This window comes from Engystomops pustulosus, chromosome 7, assembly GCF_040894005.1.
Source record: "Engystomops pustulosus chromosome 7, aEngPut4.maternal, whole genome shotgun sequence".
NCBI classification, from domain to species: Eukaryota; Metazoa; Chordata; class Amphibia; order Anura; family Leptodactylidae; genus Engystomops; species Engystomops pustulosus.
This window is the reverse complement of record NC_092417.1, coordinates 136,383,235-136,398,056: the sequence shown is the minus strand read 5'-3', so window position 1 is coordinate 136,398,056 and position 14,822 is coordinate 136,383,235. Positions and strand designations below refer to the sequence as shown.

The following is a 14,822-nucleotide window of genomic DNA, read 5'->3' as shown; positions in this document are numbered from 1 at the left end:
GAGTCAGTAGTTTTTCCCAGTTTTTGGTGGTAAAATTAGGGGTCTCTGCTTATACTCGGGTCGGCTTATACTCGAGTATATACGGTACCATGAAGATCTCAAGGGGTTAACAATGTTCCTAAAAGCTGTTTCTGAGGGGTGCAGATTTGAAAATGGGTTGGTTATATAGGGGGTTTAGATACTAAATATGTAAAATTTCATTCAAAACTGTATTAATCCCTAAAATAGTCAATTCTGAAAATCCGGAAAAGCGATATTCGATTTGTAAGCCACATGACGTCAAAATAAATTATCCAGACATTTCAAAAATGAAAATGTAAAGTAGACATATGGGAAATGTTATTCAGCAACTTATTTAGGTGGCAAATCTATATGCCTGAAAAACGCAATGATTTCCAATATGGCACATTTTTAAAAAAAATCAGCATTTTTTCTTTTTTATTTTAAAATAAACGCAAAACGTATCAGCCAAAATTTACCACTAAAAAGAAGTACAACATGTGGGGAAAAAAACAAACAATCTCAGAATCGTTTTGATAAGTAACAGTGTTCAAAAGTTATAACCATATAAAACGCCGCAAGTCAGAATCCAAAAAATGTGGCTGAGCCTTAAGCTACAAAATGGCTGCAGCATTAAGGGGTTAATGTTATGTACATGTGTATGTGTTGTAATATGTATGACATTATAGGGCCTTAAAAATTCTTAACATACATGCATTAACAAATTGGTCAGGTATATTTTGTTTAGAGCAACTAGTACATATCTATTTAAAGGTCAGTATGCACAACAGAAAGCCTCTTAGATGTTACAGTGTTTTTAAGGTGGGGCCCCTTACAACCTACACAATGCCAGGGAGATCTCTGCATGTACTTGCCTTGAACTCTGCTGCTGGGTAAAGGCTTTATTTATAGAAATCACATCATTGAATGCCTGTCTAAATTAGATCCCGTGTCTTACCAAAGTAGCTCAAAAACTGTACAATAATCCATAAGTTATAAACTCAATACAGGCAGTCCTCGGGTTACGTACATGATAGGTTCTGCAGGTTTGTTCTCAAGTTCAGTTTGTATGTAAGTCGGAACTGTATACTATATTATTGTAACCCCAGTCAAAATTTTTTTGGTCTCTGTGACAATTGGATTTTAAAAATGTTGGAGTGTCATAAGAACCAGGATTAATAATAAAGCTGCATATCAGAGACCTGTGATAACTGTTATAACTGTTTATTGTAGCCTAGGACTTAAAGGGGTATTCTCGTCTGGGCACTCACATTCAGTTTCACTAATCTTCCATATATAAACATTTCTTCAATTGGATGTTATTAAAAAGAATGTTCCTGTGTGAAGATAATTTCTCATAAATGTATCCATTCTGTCCCTTAGAAACGAGATAGCTTTCGGATACGACCACATCACACTCTGGCAGCGGTGGCCAGACTTGCGCTATAGGGTCCTGCCTGACCTCCTGGATTCAGCGATCATTACCACAGGACGGCTGTGGGACTTGCAGTTACTCCCGGACATTTCATATACAAAACCTTCTTGTTTATTTGTGCAATCTCTCAGGCAGAGGTGGCCGTATCCGAAGAAGCCATCTCGTTTCTAAGGGACAAAATAACTACATTTATGAGAATTTATCTTCACACAGGAAAATTTTTTTCAATAACATCTAATTGAAGAAATGTTTATATATGGCATAATTATCAAACTGAATGTGAATGCCCAGACGAGAATACCCCTTTAAGTACAGCAAATTACCAAAATCCAGAGGTCCGTTTGTAACTAGGGGTCGTATGTAGGTCAGGTGTTCTTAAGTAGGGGACCGCCTGTACTCAGACTTAGGGCAACCATGGGCACCATTAATGCAGATCATCAGAAACCGGAAAAAAGTGTATAGTATCTTCTGTGAGAACTCTACTAACTGGCAAAAGCAGAGTAAAAGGAGATGATCCAGCACCTATTGCGGGTGTTTTCCCACTGATCGCCGCTGGCGAAGCTGGGCACCGCCATAGTTCCGGGGATCATCGCTCCCCACGACGTCATCGGGAGTGGCGATCCGTCGCCATGGTAGCCTCAGGTCTTCCGAAGACCCGAGGCTACTTCGGGTTAACCTATTCATTACAATGTCCTATCAGCACATTGTAATGAATGAGGAGTAAAATCCCCATCTACTGCCAATAACAGTTGTCCAATACTAATAACTCTTTATTTATATAGCGCCTACAGATTACACAGCGCTGCACAAAGCATGTCAAACTGGTCCCTGTCCAGGATGGGGCTCACAATCTAAACAATCTGCCAGTATGTTTTGGAGTGTGGGAGGAAACCGGGGACCCAGAAGAAACCCATGCAAACACGGAGAGAACATACAAACTCTTTGCAATTGTTGACCTGGGTGGGATTTGAAACCAGGACCCCAGCCCAGCAAGGCAGAGTGCTACCCACTCAATACTATGTAAAGCCTGATCTGTCTTGCACACATAATCAATGGTAGAACTACATCACTGCAGATTCAATCTTAGATTTTGATGTGCCGAAAATTCAAGATGTATAGATTTATGATGGCTACAAGACAAATTCATATCAGGCATGTGCAGTAGAGCTCACTGTTTAACCGCAACTATCCCTCTGTTGTAAACTGGTCTCTTTTTTTAGGATTTCCCAAACCCAATATGCTCACTTATAAGAAGCTGAAGGAGCTAAAGGCACAGTTCTGACAAAAAAGCAGATTTCATCCACCACAGCCAAATTGCCTTAAATAGGCCGTCGGGGCGTGGCCGTCGGACTAATTTGGACACATCGCGGAATTTAAAATTTAAATTGTGTCCCAAGATCAGCACATACATGCAAAGGGAAAAAGAAGGTGAACTCCGGCGGACCTCAGCGGGGAAGCGACACATGCAGGAAATTAGACGCACGATCGCGGCAGCTCCGAATCCTCGCCGGACATTCCACATCGGTAGTGTCAACAGGACGGGTAAGTAAATGTGCCCCATTATGTTGTGCTGGAGGACTTCAGATCCAAATTGTCGGTGAAGTAAATTAAATGTCAAACTCCCTGCATGTGATTATTAATACACATTACCAGTATTGTGTGTTCGTGATGATTGTTTTTTTGAGGTGCTGGATATTTCTTAATTCTGAGTTACTCGCCAAACACGCATACAAAAGGGGACATGTCCCTCAAAAAATCTCCAGAAATTGTTCATGTTTTTTTCTACCTCTATAGTGTATATGGACTGATCCTCAATTGGATCTTATGGACAACATTTATGGTCCTTTGTGGTCCATGAACTTCCAGGATATGGGATTTTTTAAAATTAAAAATGAATATTGTAATGAAAGATACTACTTGGATACTACTGCTACTATTTTAATATACCTTTAGTGGTGGTCCCGGAAATTGTGAAGTCATAAAGGAAAAAGCACACAAACAATTTTGAACTCACCTGAGGTGGGTGAAGTTTCCCCCATTGCAGCTACTCCTGAAAGAAATAAAGCCATGTTTAGCTCTACAGAAGAAGAGTATATTTGAGTATAGACATGCCCATGTTAAGAATAAAATATATTTTAAATAAAAATGTTACATTTTTCACATATTAAAATTTTTTTAAATTAAAAAATATTTTTTTTTAATTAGGACTATATCTAGTACTGTATATACCCGTGTATAAGCTGAATGTGCTGAAAATCCTCACCTCGGCTTATACACGAGTCAATAAAAAAAAACACTTAATACTCACCCTCCTGTGCCCGGATCCTTGGCGCGGCTCCCGATCCTCGGCGCGGTTCCCTGTGGCTCCTCTTCTCCCTTCTCTAGCCGGCAGAGTCGCGTCCATGCGATCTTCAAGCCGGCGCACACTCCTCTGCACCATAGTGTGCGCCCGCCGGCAGATCGCATGGACGTGACTCTGCCAGCTAGAGAAGAAAGAAGAGAGAAGAGGAGGCACCAGGAGCCGCACAGAGCACTGGGGGTCAGTATTAAATTTATTTTTTTGGGTTTATGTGCTTGGTATATAGGGGACAGGCTGTATCAAACAGGCATTTAGAAAAAATAAGAGAAAATATAGGGGCACTATTGAGGTCCTTTTAGTAGAGAATGTGCAGTGGAGATAGAGTATACTCTCTCTTCAGCATGTGACAAATGGTTGTGGAAGGTGGTGCTCAAACTTACAGAGAAAAAGATAGGGTTCAAGTCTGAGTTCTTCAAAATATACAAGGTAGATTGGAGAAATGAAATGTTGGCATTCACCACTTCTTAAAATTTCTTTCTTTATTGAGTCATCTTAAAATGGCATACAGCACGGGAGAGGGTATTCGGAGGATGCGTTTCAGTGTAGGGACGAATCGTTTCACGCTAGTCCTAGCGCTTCATCTTGCCACTAATAAAACTTAATAAAAGTTGTTTTATATACATTTTTATATACATTAAGGGGTATAGTTTCTATTAATGGGGTAATTTTACTTTCATTTAAGCCTTGTAACACTTTACAAAGTGTTACAAGAAAACAATTTCAACTCACTTGGATATGTTAAAGCATTCCAAAGTTATAACTACTTAAAGTGACACAGGGCAGATATGAAAAAAAGGTGAAAGTGAAGGTGAAAGTGGCTTCGGCGGCAAGGGGCTAAATGAATAGTTATATAATTTTCCAATATAACTTCTGTAGCACAGTTTTCTCTGCCTGTTGTAATTTAATAGAAATAATAATTAGTTATCAACAAGTTCCAATTATGGAATAGAATAAAACTTTATTAATCCTGTTGGGAAACTGTTTTGTGCATCATTACTCCAAGCAAGGCATGAACAGTGTTTTACATAAAATACAACACAAATAACTTTACAATTACTACCTTCATTTTTAGGGGGTGGGGTTAATTTTTATGTGACTGACCAATGCCTCACTGTGACTGATTTATGACACTGAGCTTTAGGATTAAAGTACAGTACATATGTCCCCAGACGAAGGCTGCCTATCAGCCGAAACGCGCGTCGGGGTTGCTGTTATCCCGTGCAACGATCGCAATATGGGTAAGCTTGACATAGCAATTTGTGTGCACTTTTGGGCCACATAATCCATTATTCTTTGTGCTTCCCAATAGCATTTCTTTATACAGGCAGTCCCCGGGTTACGTACAAGATAGGGTCCGGAGGTTTGTCCTTAAGTTAAATTTGTATGTAAGTCGAAACTGTATATTTTATAATTGTAGATCCAGACAAAAAAAATGTGGCCCCAGTGACAATTGGAGTTTGAACATTTTTTTGCTGTAATGGGACCAAGGATTATCAATAAAGCTTCAATACAGACACCTTACAGCTGATCATTGCAATCTGGGACTATAGTAAAGCATTCAAAAAGCTTCACCATAGGTCAGAGGGGTCTGTCTGTAACTATGGGTTGTCTGTAAGTTGGGTGTCCTTAAGTAGGGGACCGTCTGTACTTCCATTTGGCCATTGATGCCTATACATGTTTATATTTCGATGTGTTGATCTGTTGCCTGCGATGCAACTCTTGCTTGTGTCCCCCTTTTTGGAGTGGGTTCATTTTTAACCATTATGTTGTAATTTGACTTAATAAAATTTATAACCTTTTACCATTTATTACGTTTTTCTGCTGTATATGTTGGTTTTTTCACCCCTTTCTTCGAGGGTTGAATGATAGGTTTTGATATGTGGTATTAGGTAAATAACAGTATCATAGATCACCAACTTAAGAAGTGGTATTAGGGGAATACATTAGCAGGGTCCCCAGTGGTTAGACCACTGCTGAAGTAATATTTGTCATATATTCCTTAGGTACATCTTGAACCCTTTTTACATCTGGATATAATATTATGGTATTTTGATCACAATAGGATGTAATGGATGTCCTGGCCATCCACAGAAGCTATTCTCACACCATCAGTAACTGGTCCCAATTAGAACTGACCTGGCACTGGAATAAGGGCAATCTTTGAGCTTACCTTGGGGTAGGTTACAAATTGGATGATCAATGGTAACACACTTATGTCATATACAAATACGCTAACATTGACAATGTACAGATCTGGAAACAGCCAACGGTTTATGGTAGCTGAGCCGCAATAGTATGTTGCCATCGTTTTCTAGCTCTGTACACAGAGCTGACAGGTTTTGGGCTCCTACCAGTTACCAGTTCTTCGACCTATTCCATGCATCAATGTTGCAGAACCCCTTTACATATCAAACTATTTTGTGCCTAAAATAAAAAAACTATCAACTTCTCAGTCATGTATAAACAAAATTCATGCAAGATAGATTCAGTAGATTTGTTCTTAAAAAAGAACTGTCGACAAAATTTTACCTCCCAAAACAACAATGCCTGCTGGTAAATGGTTACAAGTCCTCCACATTTCACCTAAAATTATGTACCTTAAAGGGGTGTTCCGAGGAAGACAAGACTCTTAAATAATTCCTTTATTTATACCGCGCATACAGAGCTGCCAAATCGGTCCCTGTCCCCAATCAACCTACCTGTATGGTTTTTTTAGGGGTAGGAGGAAACCCATGCAAACACAGAGAGAACATACAAACTCAGGAGAGGTATTTGATAAAAGACAGAAGGAATTTTAAAAAAGGCCAAGACCCGCTGCACAGGACCATGAAAAACAGATTGTGCGCTAACCTGATTATCTACACTTGCTACAGTGCAGAAGATGGGAAATAGTTACATAAGATGCAAGGACTCCCTTCTCCAGAACAGCAGTGCCAAACTCATGACTACATCACTATGATGCATACAGTCCACATATGCCCTGACCAGCTATTCGTTGGTGACTGACTTTTCTGGCACTCTGACTAGGCCACGCCCCTTTTAGGACAAGCCAGGAAAGCTAAAAATGTCTAGGAACCTCAATAAATGTTGTACCTAGCATTTCAGGTGCATATCACTCAAGAATTCTGGCACATCTATGGGAGTGGGTGCAGGGCCGTGATCAGGGTTGTCCAGTAAAAATTTTAATAAAATGCTACAAAGTGCCAGGACAATAAGGCATTTGTGGCTGTGCCCAACTGCTTTGCTGCGGATCTTTTGTAAGTTTTATTGTGGTGTATTTTTGGTCTTATTTTTGGCTTTATATTGATGTAGTAAGTTTCCACATTTAAAAAAAAAAAAAGAAAAGCCTCCTCCCTAAAAGCACATGCATAAAATACAGTTACAGAAGGGATAACACAATTTGCAAGAGACAAAGAATACAGTGGGGCACATTTATTATGCTGTGAGTTGAAAAAGACATAAACCAGTGGTTTATATAATGATAAAGGAGAACCAATTACAGGCGGTCCCCTACTTAAGGACACCCGACTTACAGACAACCCATAGTTACAGACGGACCCCTCTGCCCACTGTGACCTCTGGTGAAGCTCTCTGGATGCTTTAAAATAGTCCCAGATTGCAATAATCAGCTTAAAATTGTCTGCAATGAAGCTTTATTGATAATTCTTGGTCCTATTACAGCAAAAAAATTTGAAACTCCAATTGTCACTGGGGCAAAAAAAAAAAATTGTCGGGAACTACAATGATAAAATATACAGTTTCGACTTACATACAAATTCAACTTAAGAACAAACCTACAGTCCCTATCTTGTATGTAACCCGGGGACTGCCTGTATATAATAAAGCAAATCATAAAATAGGAGAACATAACAGGGCAGATTCATTAAGAGGTTTAAGAAATTTGGCTTAATTTCACGAAAAAAATAATTAAAATTAATGTCACCAAATTTAGACATTGTTATGGCGTAGGGCGTCTAATTAAAAGGAGTTTTGTCGCGAACGCAAGCTGCGCCAAAAATGTTGCAACATTTTGTTTTCCTAGCATAAACTAAGCCAACAAATAGTGACACTTCACCCTTTATTCTTTGGATTCATACAATCATTGAGATACCATAGGTTTTATTGTGTTTTAGTAGATTTAGATTAAAAAAAGCTTTCTTAGAAAAAAAAACGTTATTCATTTGCCATATAAATAATAACTTTTTCATACTTTGGTTGGTGTACAGAACCAAGTAAGGTATAATTTTTTTGCAGGACTAGTCCATTACGATATTCACACTATGGGGTGATCATATTTATATTTTCATAAATCATAAATACCCCTCATAAATAATCAAATACCCCTCATCCACAAAGCTCTGTACCTCCCTACCTCTCCTCTCTCACCTTAGTCTATCACCCGACCCATGTTCTTTGATCTGCCAGTGATTTTAGATGAAACTCTACCTTAAAGGAAACCTACACTTTAAAATTAGACTGATGCCGGACCATATCTTTACTAGTAGCAGAAACCGCTGTATACCAGGGAAAAGTATTTTTAGCGTAATAATCAAATTCCCTTCAGCGCACCACGATATCCCTGTAAACACCATGCGAGCAACCGTCTAAAGTCGCGGTCGTTCGCACAGCTGCACTGGAAGCCAGACGCGATAAAAAAGTTGTTGGTGCGCATGCGCGAGTGTGCCCGTGAGCTTGGTGACGTCACCGGCTCTCCAGCACCGCATAATAAAGCGCATGAACGGTCGAGCGCATGGACCGCACAGCAATATCGTGGTGCACCGATGGGGAATTTGAATATACCGCTAAAAACACTTTTTCCCGGAATACAGCGGTTTCTGCTACTAGTCAAGATATGGTCCGGCATCAGCTCACCCTTAGCTGTTGCAAGGTATTTGTGGTTTATCAGTCTAATTTTTAAGTGGTAGGTTTCCTTTAATACTCACGTCTCCAGGACTTCTCCGAAGCTGCACCAATTCTCTGGAATGTCTTTCCCTGGACTATAGTAATAAGACTCCTCTTTAGGCAAGCCTATCACACCCGCTAACTGCATGAAATTTCAACTCTCTCTCTTTACTAACCAATCCTGTGTCCTCCTACTGTCTTTTAACCGCCAACACCAGATACCAAGCTCCAGGCTTCTCTGCAGTCCTATTGCCCTTCGACTCTGTATATAAGATGGCAGCTGATGGCTGGTTCAAGCATCAGAATTTTTATTTATTAAATTATTTTATTCTGTTCCCTTATAAAGAATGGCTGGACCATTATACAAGTTCTTGCACCTCTTGTGTCAACCCATCATCCTTATAGCTCTTGTGAGCAGGGCCATAATTTCTATTGTTCCTTATGACAGTTTGTACTCTGTAATGTTGTATTTTATTTGTATATGTCCTCTATGATTTGTAAAGCACTATGGAATATGATGGTGCTACATAAATACAGATTATTATTAACTACCGGTACACAAACTTGAGATGGGGGGAAAAAATATCCCAGGGACTGGAGCGGGAAAAAGGTAAAAAAATAATAAAATCTACAAATTTGCTTCGTCTTTGAATTTGAATGGTGCAGCCTCGATGCCTACCGTCTACACTGCCATCTGGGGTGGAAGTATCGCCAATCATGCTAGAACAGTAAAGTCACTGCTGAACACCACCATTATCCCTCCAGTGACCACAGTGCCCCACTGGTGTTTTCAACAGCAATCCCGGGGGGCCGCTTTACGCAAATTGAGAGCAAGAGAAAGGCAAGTGCATTTTTCTAATAAAAGCCAAATTTAAGTGTAGAAAGAGGCTCTGATAAGAAAAGTTAGTGACGATTTAAGCTAATAAGGGCTTATCCCCCTATAACCACTGAAATATACAGGTAAGCGGCTGTGCATACAAGTTTCTAGAGGATTCTGACGAAATAGTCAGCTAAAGTTTTTGGGAGACTGCTATCTCAGGTATGTGTGCATGTTACAGGAGTGAGCCAGGAACATAACGTATGCCAAACCATTAGAGGCCATATAAAGGATATGTTTCCTATTACTCAAGGATTTTGTGTCTACATACAGCAATTACATTATTTCATATTACATGACCATAAAGTCATTTCCCTATAAGTGAAAAAGGCCATTGAATATAATGGAGGATATTTACTATACTCAAGCACTACGTGCGCCAGCTTGGATTGGCATGGATTAGTGCTATTACAGTTGCAGGCTATAGCAATTACGCAAGTGCAGGGCAGAAACGCCCGATGCCGACCTTCCTTGCCGCCAGCTACAACCCTCCGTTGCATGGAGGTGGTGTAAAGGGGAAAATAAATGCAACGCATGGCAATTAGTAATTCACCATTTTTTAAGGTCTTGAACGTCAAAAAAACTAGCATACAAACCCTAATAAATTTTACCAATGAGTGTGAGTCCCTTAGTAACCGTCATTTTAAAAACTTTTGATATGTTGTAGGACATGCAATTTAAAGGGGTATTCTGGGAATATGAACTTCTGATACAAAAAAACCATGATTCTATAAATAAATGAATGTAACAAAACTTAATGTCATTAGTCACAAGATAGAGCTTAAAGGGGTATTCTCATCTGGGCATTCACATTCAGTCTCATTAATCTGCCATATATAAACATTTCTTGAATTAGAGGTTATTAAAAAAAATGTTCCTGTGTGACGATAATCTCTCATAAATGTAGTCATATGGTCCCTTAGAAACAAGGCTGTGTCCCTGGTTACCGCCACCTCTGCTGGAGGGATCGCACAAGGAAACAAAAAGTTTATGAATATTAAATGTTCATTACCACAGCTGTCCCGTGGTAATGAACGCTGAAGCCAGGAGGTCAGGCAGGACTCAGTAGTATATGTCTGGCCACTGCTGCCAAAGTGTGGAGTGGTCGTATCCGAGGAAGCCATCTCGTTTCTAAGGGACAACATGGCTACATTTATGAGGAATTATCTTCACACAGGAACATTTTTTTTTAATAACATCCAATTTAAGAAATGTTTACATATGGAAAATGAATTTAATTAAATGTGAATGCCCCGATGGGAAAACCTTTAAATAGTTTGATTTTATGATTCACAAAATTTTATGGCCTCTCTAAAGTTATCACCAAGATGGTTGCTACTGGAAACTACTTTAGTTCTCAGTAACTCCTCCCACCTCTTATGCTCTGCTCTCAGTGATGATCTAACAGGTTTTCTTGCTCTGTTACCATAGTAATTATGTGTATCTGCTATCACCAAAACACTGACCATACTGGATGTACTGCAACCAACGACTACAGCCAAACTAGGTGGTGATCACATGACCTGCCCAGGCAGCTGCAGGACATGTGATGTGGACATGTGACTAGCTGCCATCTTTTGTCCTATGTCAGCTCTGCAATGGACCGCAGGGAGGAAATAAACGGACTGATTAAAGGGCCAGTAGCATTTTAATACTCCATTACAGTGTATGTCCGCAGCATTTTTCTGCTAACGGAAGCAAAATTTTAAATAACAACTAATTACAAATTACACTAATTAGCTTATATTTTAAGGACCCATTTGTATATGAATTATGCTGATTCCTGGAATACCCCTTTAAAGCTTTTCTGCAATTGAATTAGTTACTCAAATCTTGTTCCTTCCACTGCTATTCAGCAGCCTTCCCCCTGTTATCAGCCTCTGTCAGTGATGCCTTAGATGGCAGTTGCTAGGCTCATTCTGTCCACACTACACTGAATATGGAGTGAGAATGTACATAGGAGACACACCCCCTCTCCTCCTGCACTGCTCTGCTGATTCTCCTGATACTGCTCCCAGCAATCAGTGTGCTACAATGTGCTACCAGGAACCCTAACTAATGTAATAACAAAACAACTACACTCTTATCTCTCCCTGTACACCCTCAGCTTTCACTACACCTGTATATAAACAAATAATCCACCACAAGTTGCAGCTCTCCATCACAGGAGCATCCCCTCCACCAATCACCTTACACTCACAGCAGGAAATGGCAGACAGTAGTGACGGGAATTCCGGCTTCTCTTAGTGAGCTGGCTCATTAGGCTCCCCTCACTAAGAAGAGCCGGCTCTTCTGGCTCCTGAACTGCTCCCTTTTACATAAATAATAGGGAGCCGAAGGCCAGTCAGTCACTCTACTTTTAACTCGGTTGTATTGGGTTAAAGGTGGCGTGGTGAGCCGGTTGGGGGCGGGGTTAAGTGAGCCATCATGTCATTCACGAACAAGAGCTGGCTCGTTTGTGAACGATACATCACTAGCAGACAGGAAAGGAGAGGGAGAGCAGTGATAATGTGCTCTGTGCCTCTTGAAGTCTCCAATCTTCCCCACGTGCTATGCTGCAGTTAAGGATAGATAGAATAGTTAGATAAAATAGATATATTGGATAGATAGATGTTTAAAATAGATGCATATGATAGATCTGTAACATAGATGGATAAAATAGATACATACATAGAATAGATAGGATAGATCGAAGAATAGATAGATAAGATGGATGGATAAAATAGATGGATAGATATATGGATATAATAGATAGATATGAATCGTAGGGACACCTGGAGCAGAATTAAGTTGTTTTTTAATGTTTATGGTGCGTTCACACGATCAATTTTTCAGATGCAGTTTTTAAAACCAAAATCTCACAATTGGTGAGAACATATTATTGAGAGAAGCTGCTTCTCCTCTTTTTTACTCCACTCCTGGTTTGGACATCAAAAACAGCATCTGAAAAACTGAACGTGTGAATACAGCCTCAGAATGACGGTTACAGTTACGGTTTAAGTCAGAAACTCTTGCAGAACTTGCACTTGAAATTGTGAAAACCTGCATTACTAAGTGTTGAGTAGGCATTTGTGCCAATGCTGTTTGCCTATAAAAGATAATGGGAGCGGCTTATACCCCTAACAGTATGCAGAGCACATGCACGCTCCGCTGGGCCCCGTGTGTATGTGTACGGGAGAGGTAGGTACCTGCCTGTGACTTCCTGCGTATATGATTCAGCAGTCCTACATGGATGCTACATCCATCTCTCCCATCGGCCGCTGGTTGAGGAAAGTTTCCCCTGACCTCTGCAGCCCCAGCCCTGAAGTTCGGATGCAGCGTCCCCTCCCTCAGTCACCAGGTGTGTGTCAGCGGGTGAGCCGCTCCTGTCCCGCAGTCAGTGACCCCACACTTCACCTTGTTCCCTGGTCGCTCCTCAGTATGCACGATCCTGCTTGTGGATCCGTCTGTCCTGGTAGCAGCGCTGTACACAGCTGCAGGCCCAGCCCAGGACCATCCCCTCCACTGCAGTACACGAAGGGGCGGGAGGGATTGGATTTTAACTTGGAATCAGTTCAAGTTTTGTGGAGAGCAGGATGCGGACCAGGCTGTACATGGGGGAGGAGGGCGCTGGCTGGAGTCTTCTGTGAGGGAAAAGAGTAACCCCTGCTGCCATTCTGTAGTAAACCTGGGACATGCTTCACTATGAGCTGCTATTAGTACATACTGTACAGGCAGTCAGTCATATACTCAGCTATGAGGTGTCTCTGAGGTAAAGTGAGCTGCCCGCCTGCACACACTGCATAATAAACATTACAGACCTCACAGAAGACACTGCAGGTAGGTGAGAGACTATAGACATGTCTTATTCAGACCTCATTGCCAACCTAATATGGTGAGGCTGTAGTAGTAATGTGGGTGAGGCAGTTGCTATTTTCTCATACAAGTTGTGTCCTAGTAAATTTTCGGACACACTGATAGTCTGTGGTGCTCACGTCACATGTTTTTCACAGTCTGGTGAGAGAATAACACAGCGTGGAGTGGACTACACTGATCCAAGTCATGCGTGAAGTCAATGGGTGTGTAGTAAAAAACAAAAGACCCCAGGATCCTAGTGCACTCAGTTACATGTTTCAGGGAAGTTTTTACAGAGATTTGGAAAAACTAGAATGGTGCCATTTCTGCAAAATTGGCCGGTTGGGCTGGAATTGTAAGAATTCAGATGAAAATCATATGATTTTCACCGACCAAAATAATTGTACAATTTGATAATTGTGGGCAACTGGCCTAATAAAATTATAATAATTCCTATATACTTTGCATATCAAAAGCAAGACCCCCTTTTCAGGTCCAAACCAGCGTCCAAACAAAGGAAAGAAAGAAAAAACAGCACACCAGGGAAATAAGGATATGTAGAGGCATTAAATAAAGGATTGGTCCAGGACTAGGGGATCTCTACTTCCCCACAGAAATGCATCCATGGACAGTGCCAACAGCAAAGAGCATAAGGAACTTTTATAAGAAAATTTTCACTTTACTTCAATATTCATAGACATACATTAATCTTCTCAATATTCACAGAAGTTTCATTGTCATATACAAGGTGTATCTTGCAAAAATGTTATTTCATAGTGAGTGCAACCATAGCAAATACATATCTTTCACTAGTACTAAGTAATGCCAAGTTCTGCGTGATAAGCACACATGTTTTATACCTCAGATCCCAGGGTGGGCGGACAGAGATGGAGGGGCCCGGGGCACAATCTGGCAGTGCGTCCCCGGTCCACTTACCACGGGGCCAGGGCAAAGCACTGCAGGGATACAGGGACGGTGCATCCCCGGGCCCCTTAACCTCGTGGGCCCCGGTACGGCTGCTATGGCGGTAGTTACACCACTGGTTGCACTCACTATGAAATAACATTTTTGCAAGATACACCGTTTGTATATGACAGTGAAACTACTGTGAATATTGAGAAGATTAATGTGTGTCTATGAATATTGAAGTAAAGTGAAAATTTTCTCTAAAGAGTTCCTTATGGTCTATGTTGTTGGACACTGTTCAACAGTGAGGTATATAAAATGCATAAATGTTGAAAAATAAAAAGGTACAAAAATGTATACATGCAAGAACCAAAAGCAAGAAAATCCCCTTATTGTGCCCCCCAGAAGGCTTCCTCTCTTTCCCCCCCTTTATTGTGCACCCCACCAGCAGTTCCCCCTGTTATTGTGCCCCCACCAGTAGTTCCCCCTTTAATTGTACACCCCCAGCA

At 40.7% G+C, this 14,822-nt stretch overlaps 1 protein-coding gene across 2 annotated transcripts in view; it reads right to left on the bottom strand.

Annotated features, from left to right (window-relative positions):
• The window catches only part of LOC140070881 (transmembrane protein 272-like), a 49,586-nt gene extending 36,412 nt beyond the window's left edge, over positions 1 to 13,174 (bottom strand). The window contains exons 1-2 of one of the 2 annotated variants that reach the window (XM_072117908.1): positions 12,970 to 13,174; positions 3,450 to 3,485 (exon numbers count right to left, since the gene is read on the bottom strand). In XM_072117908.1, the coding sequence (XP_071974009.1) occupies positions 3,450 to 3,474 (25 nt within the window). In that variant the 5' untranslated portion in view covers positions 3,475 to 3,485; positions 12,970 to 13,174. Of the gene's footprint in view, positions 1 to 3,449; positions 3,486 to 12,761; positions 12,942 to 12,969 lie in introns of those variants that run through there. The other variant, XM_072117909.1, reaches the window with a different exon arrangement.
• Positions 13,175 to 14,822: the final 1,648 nt, after the last annotated feature.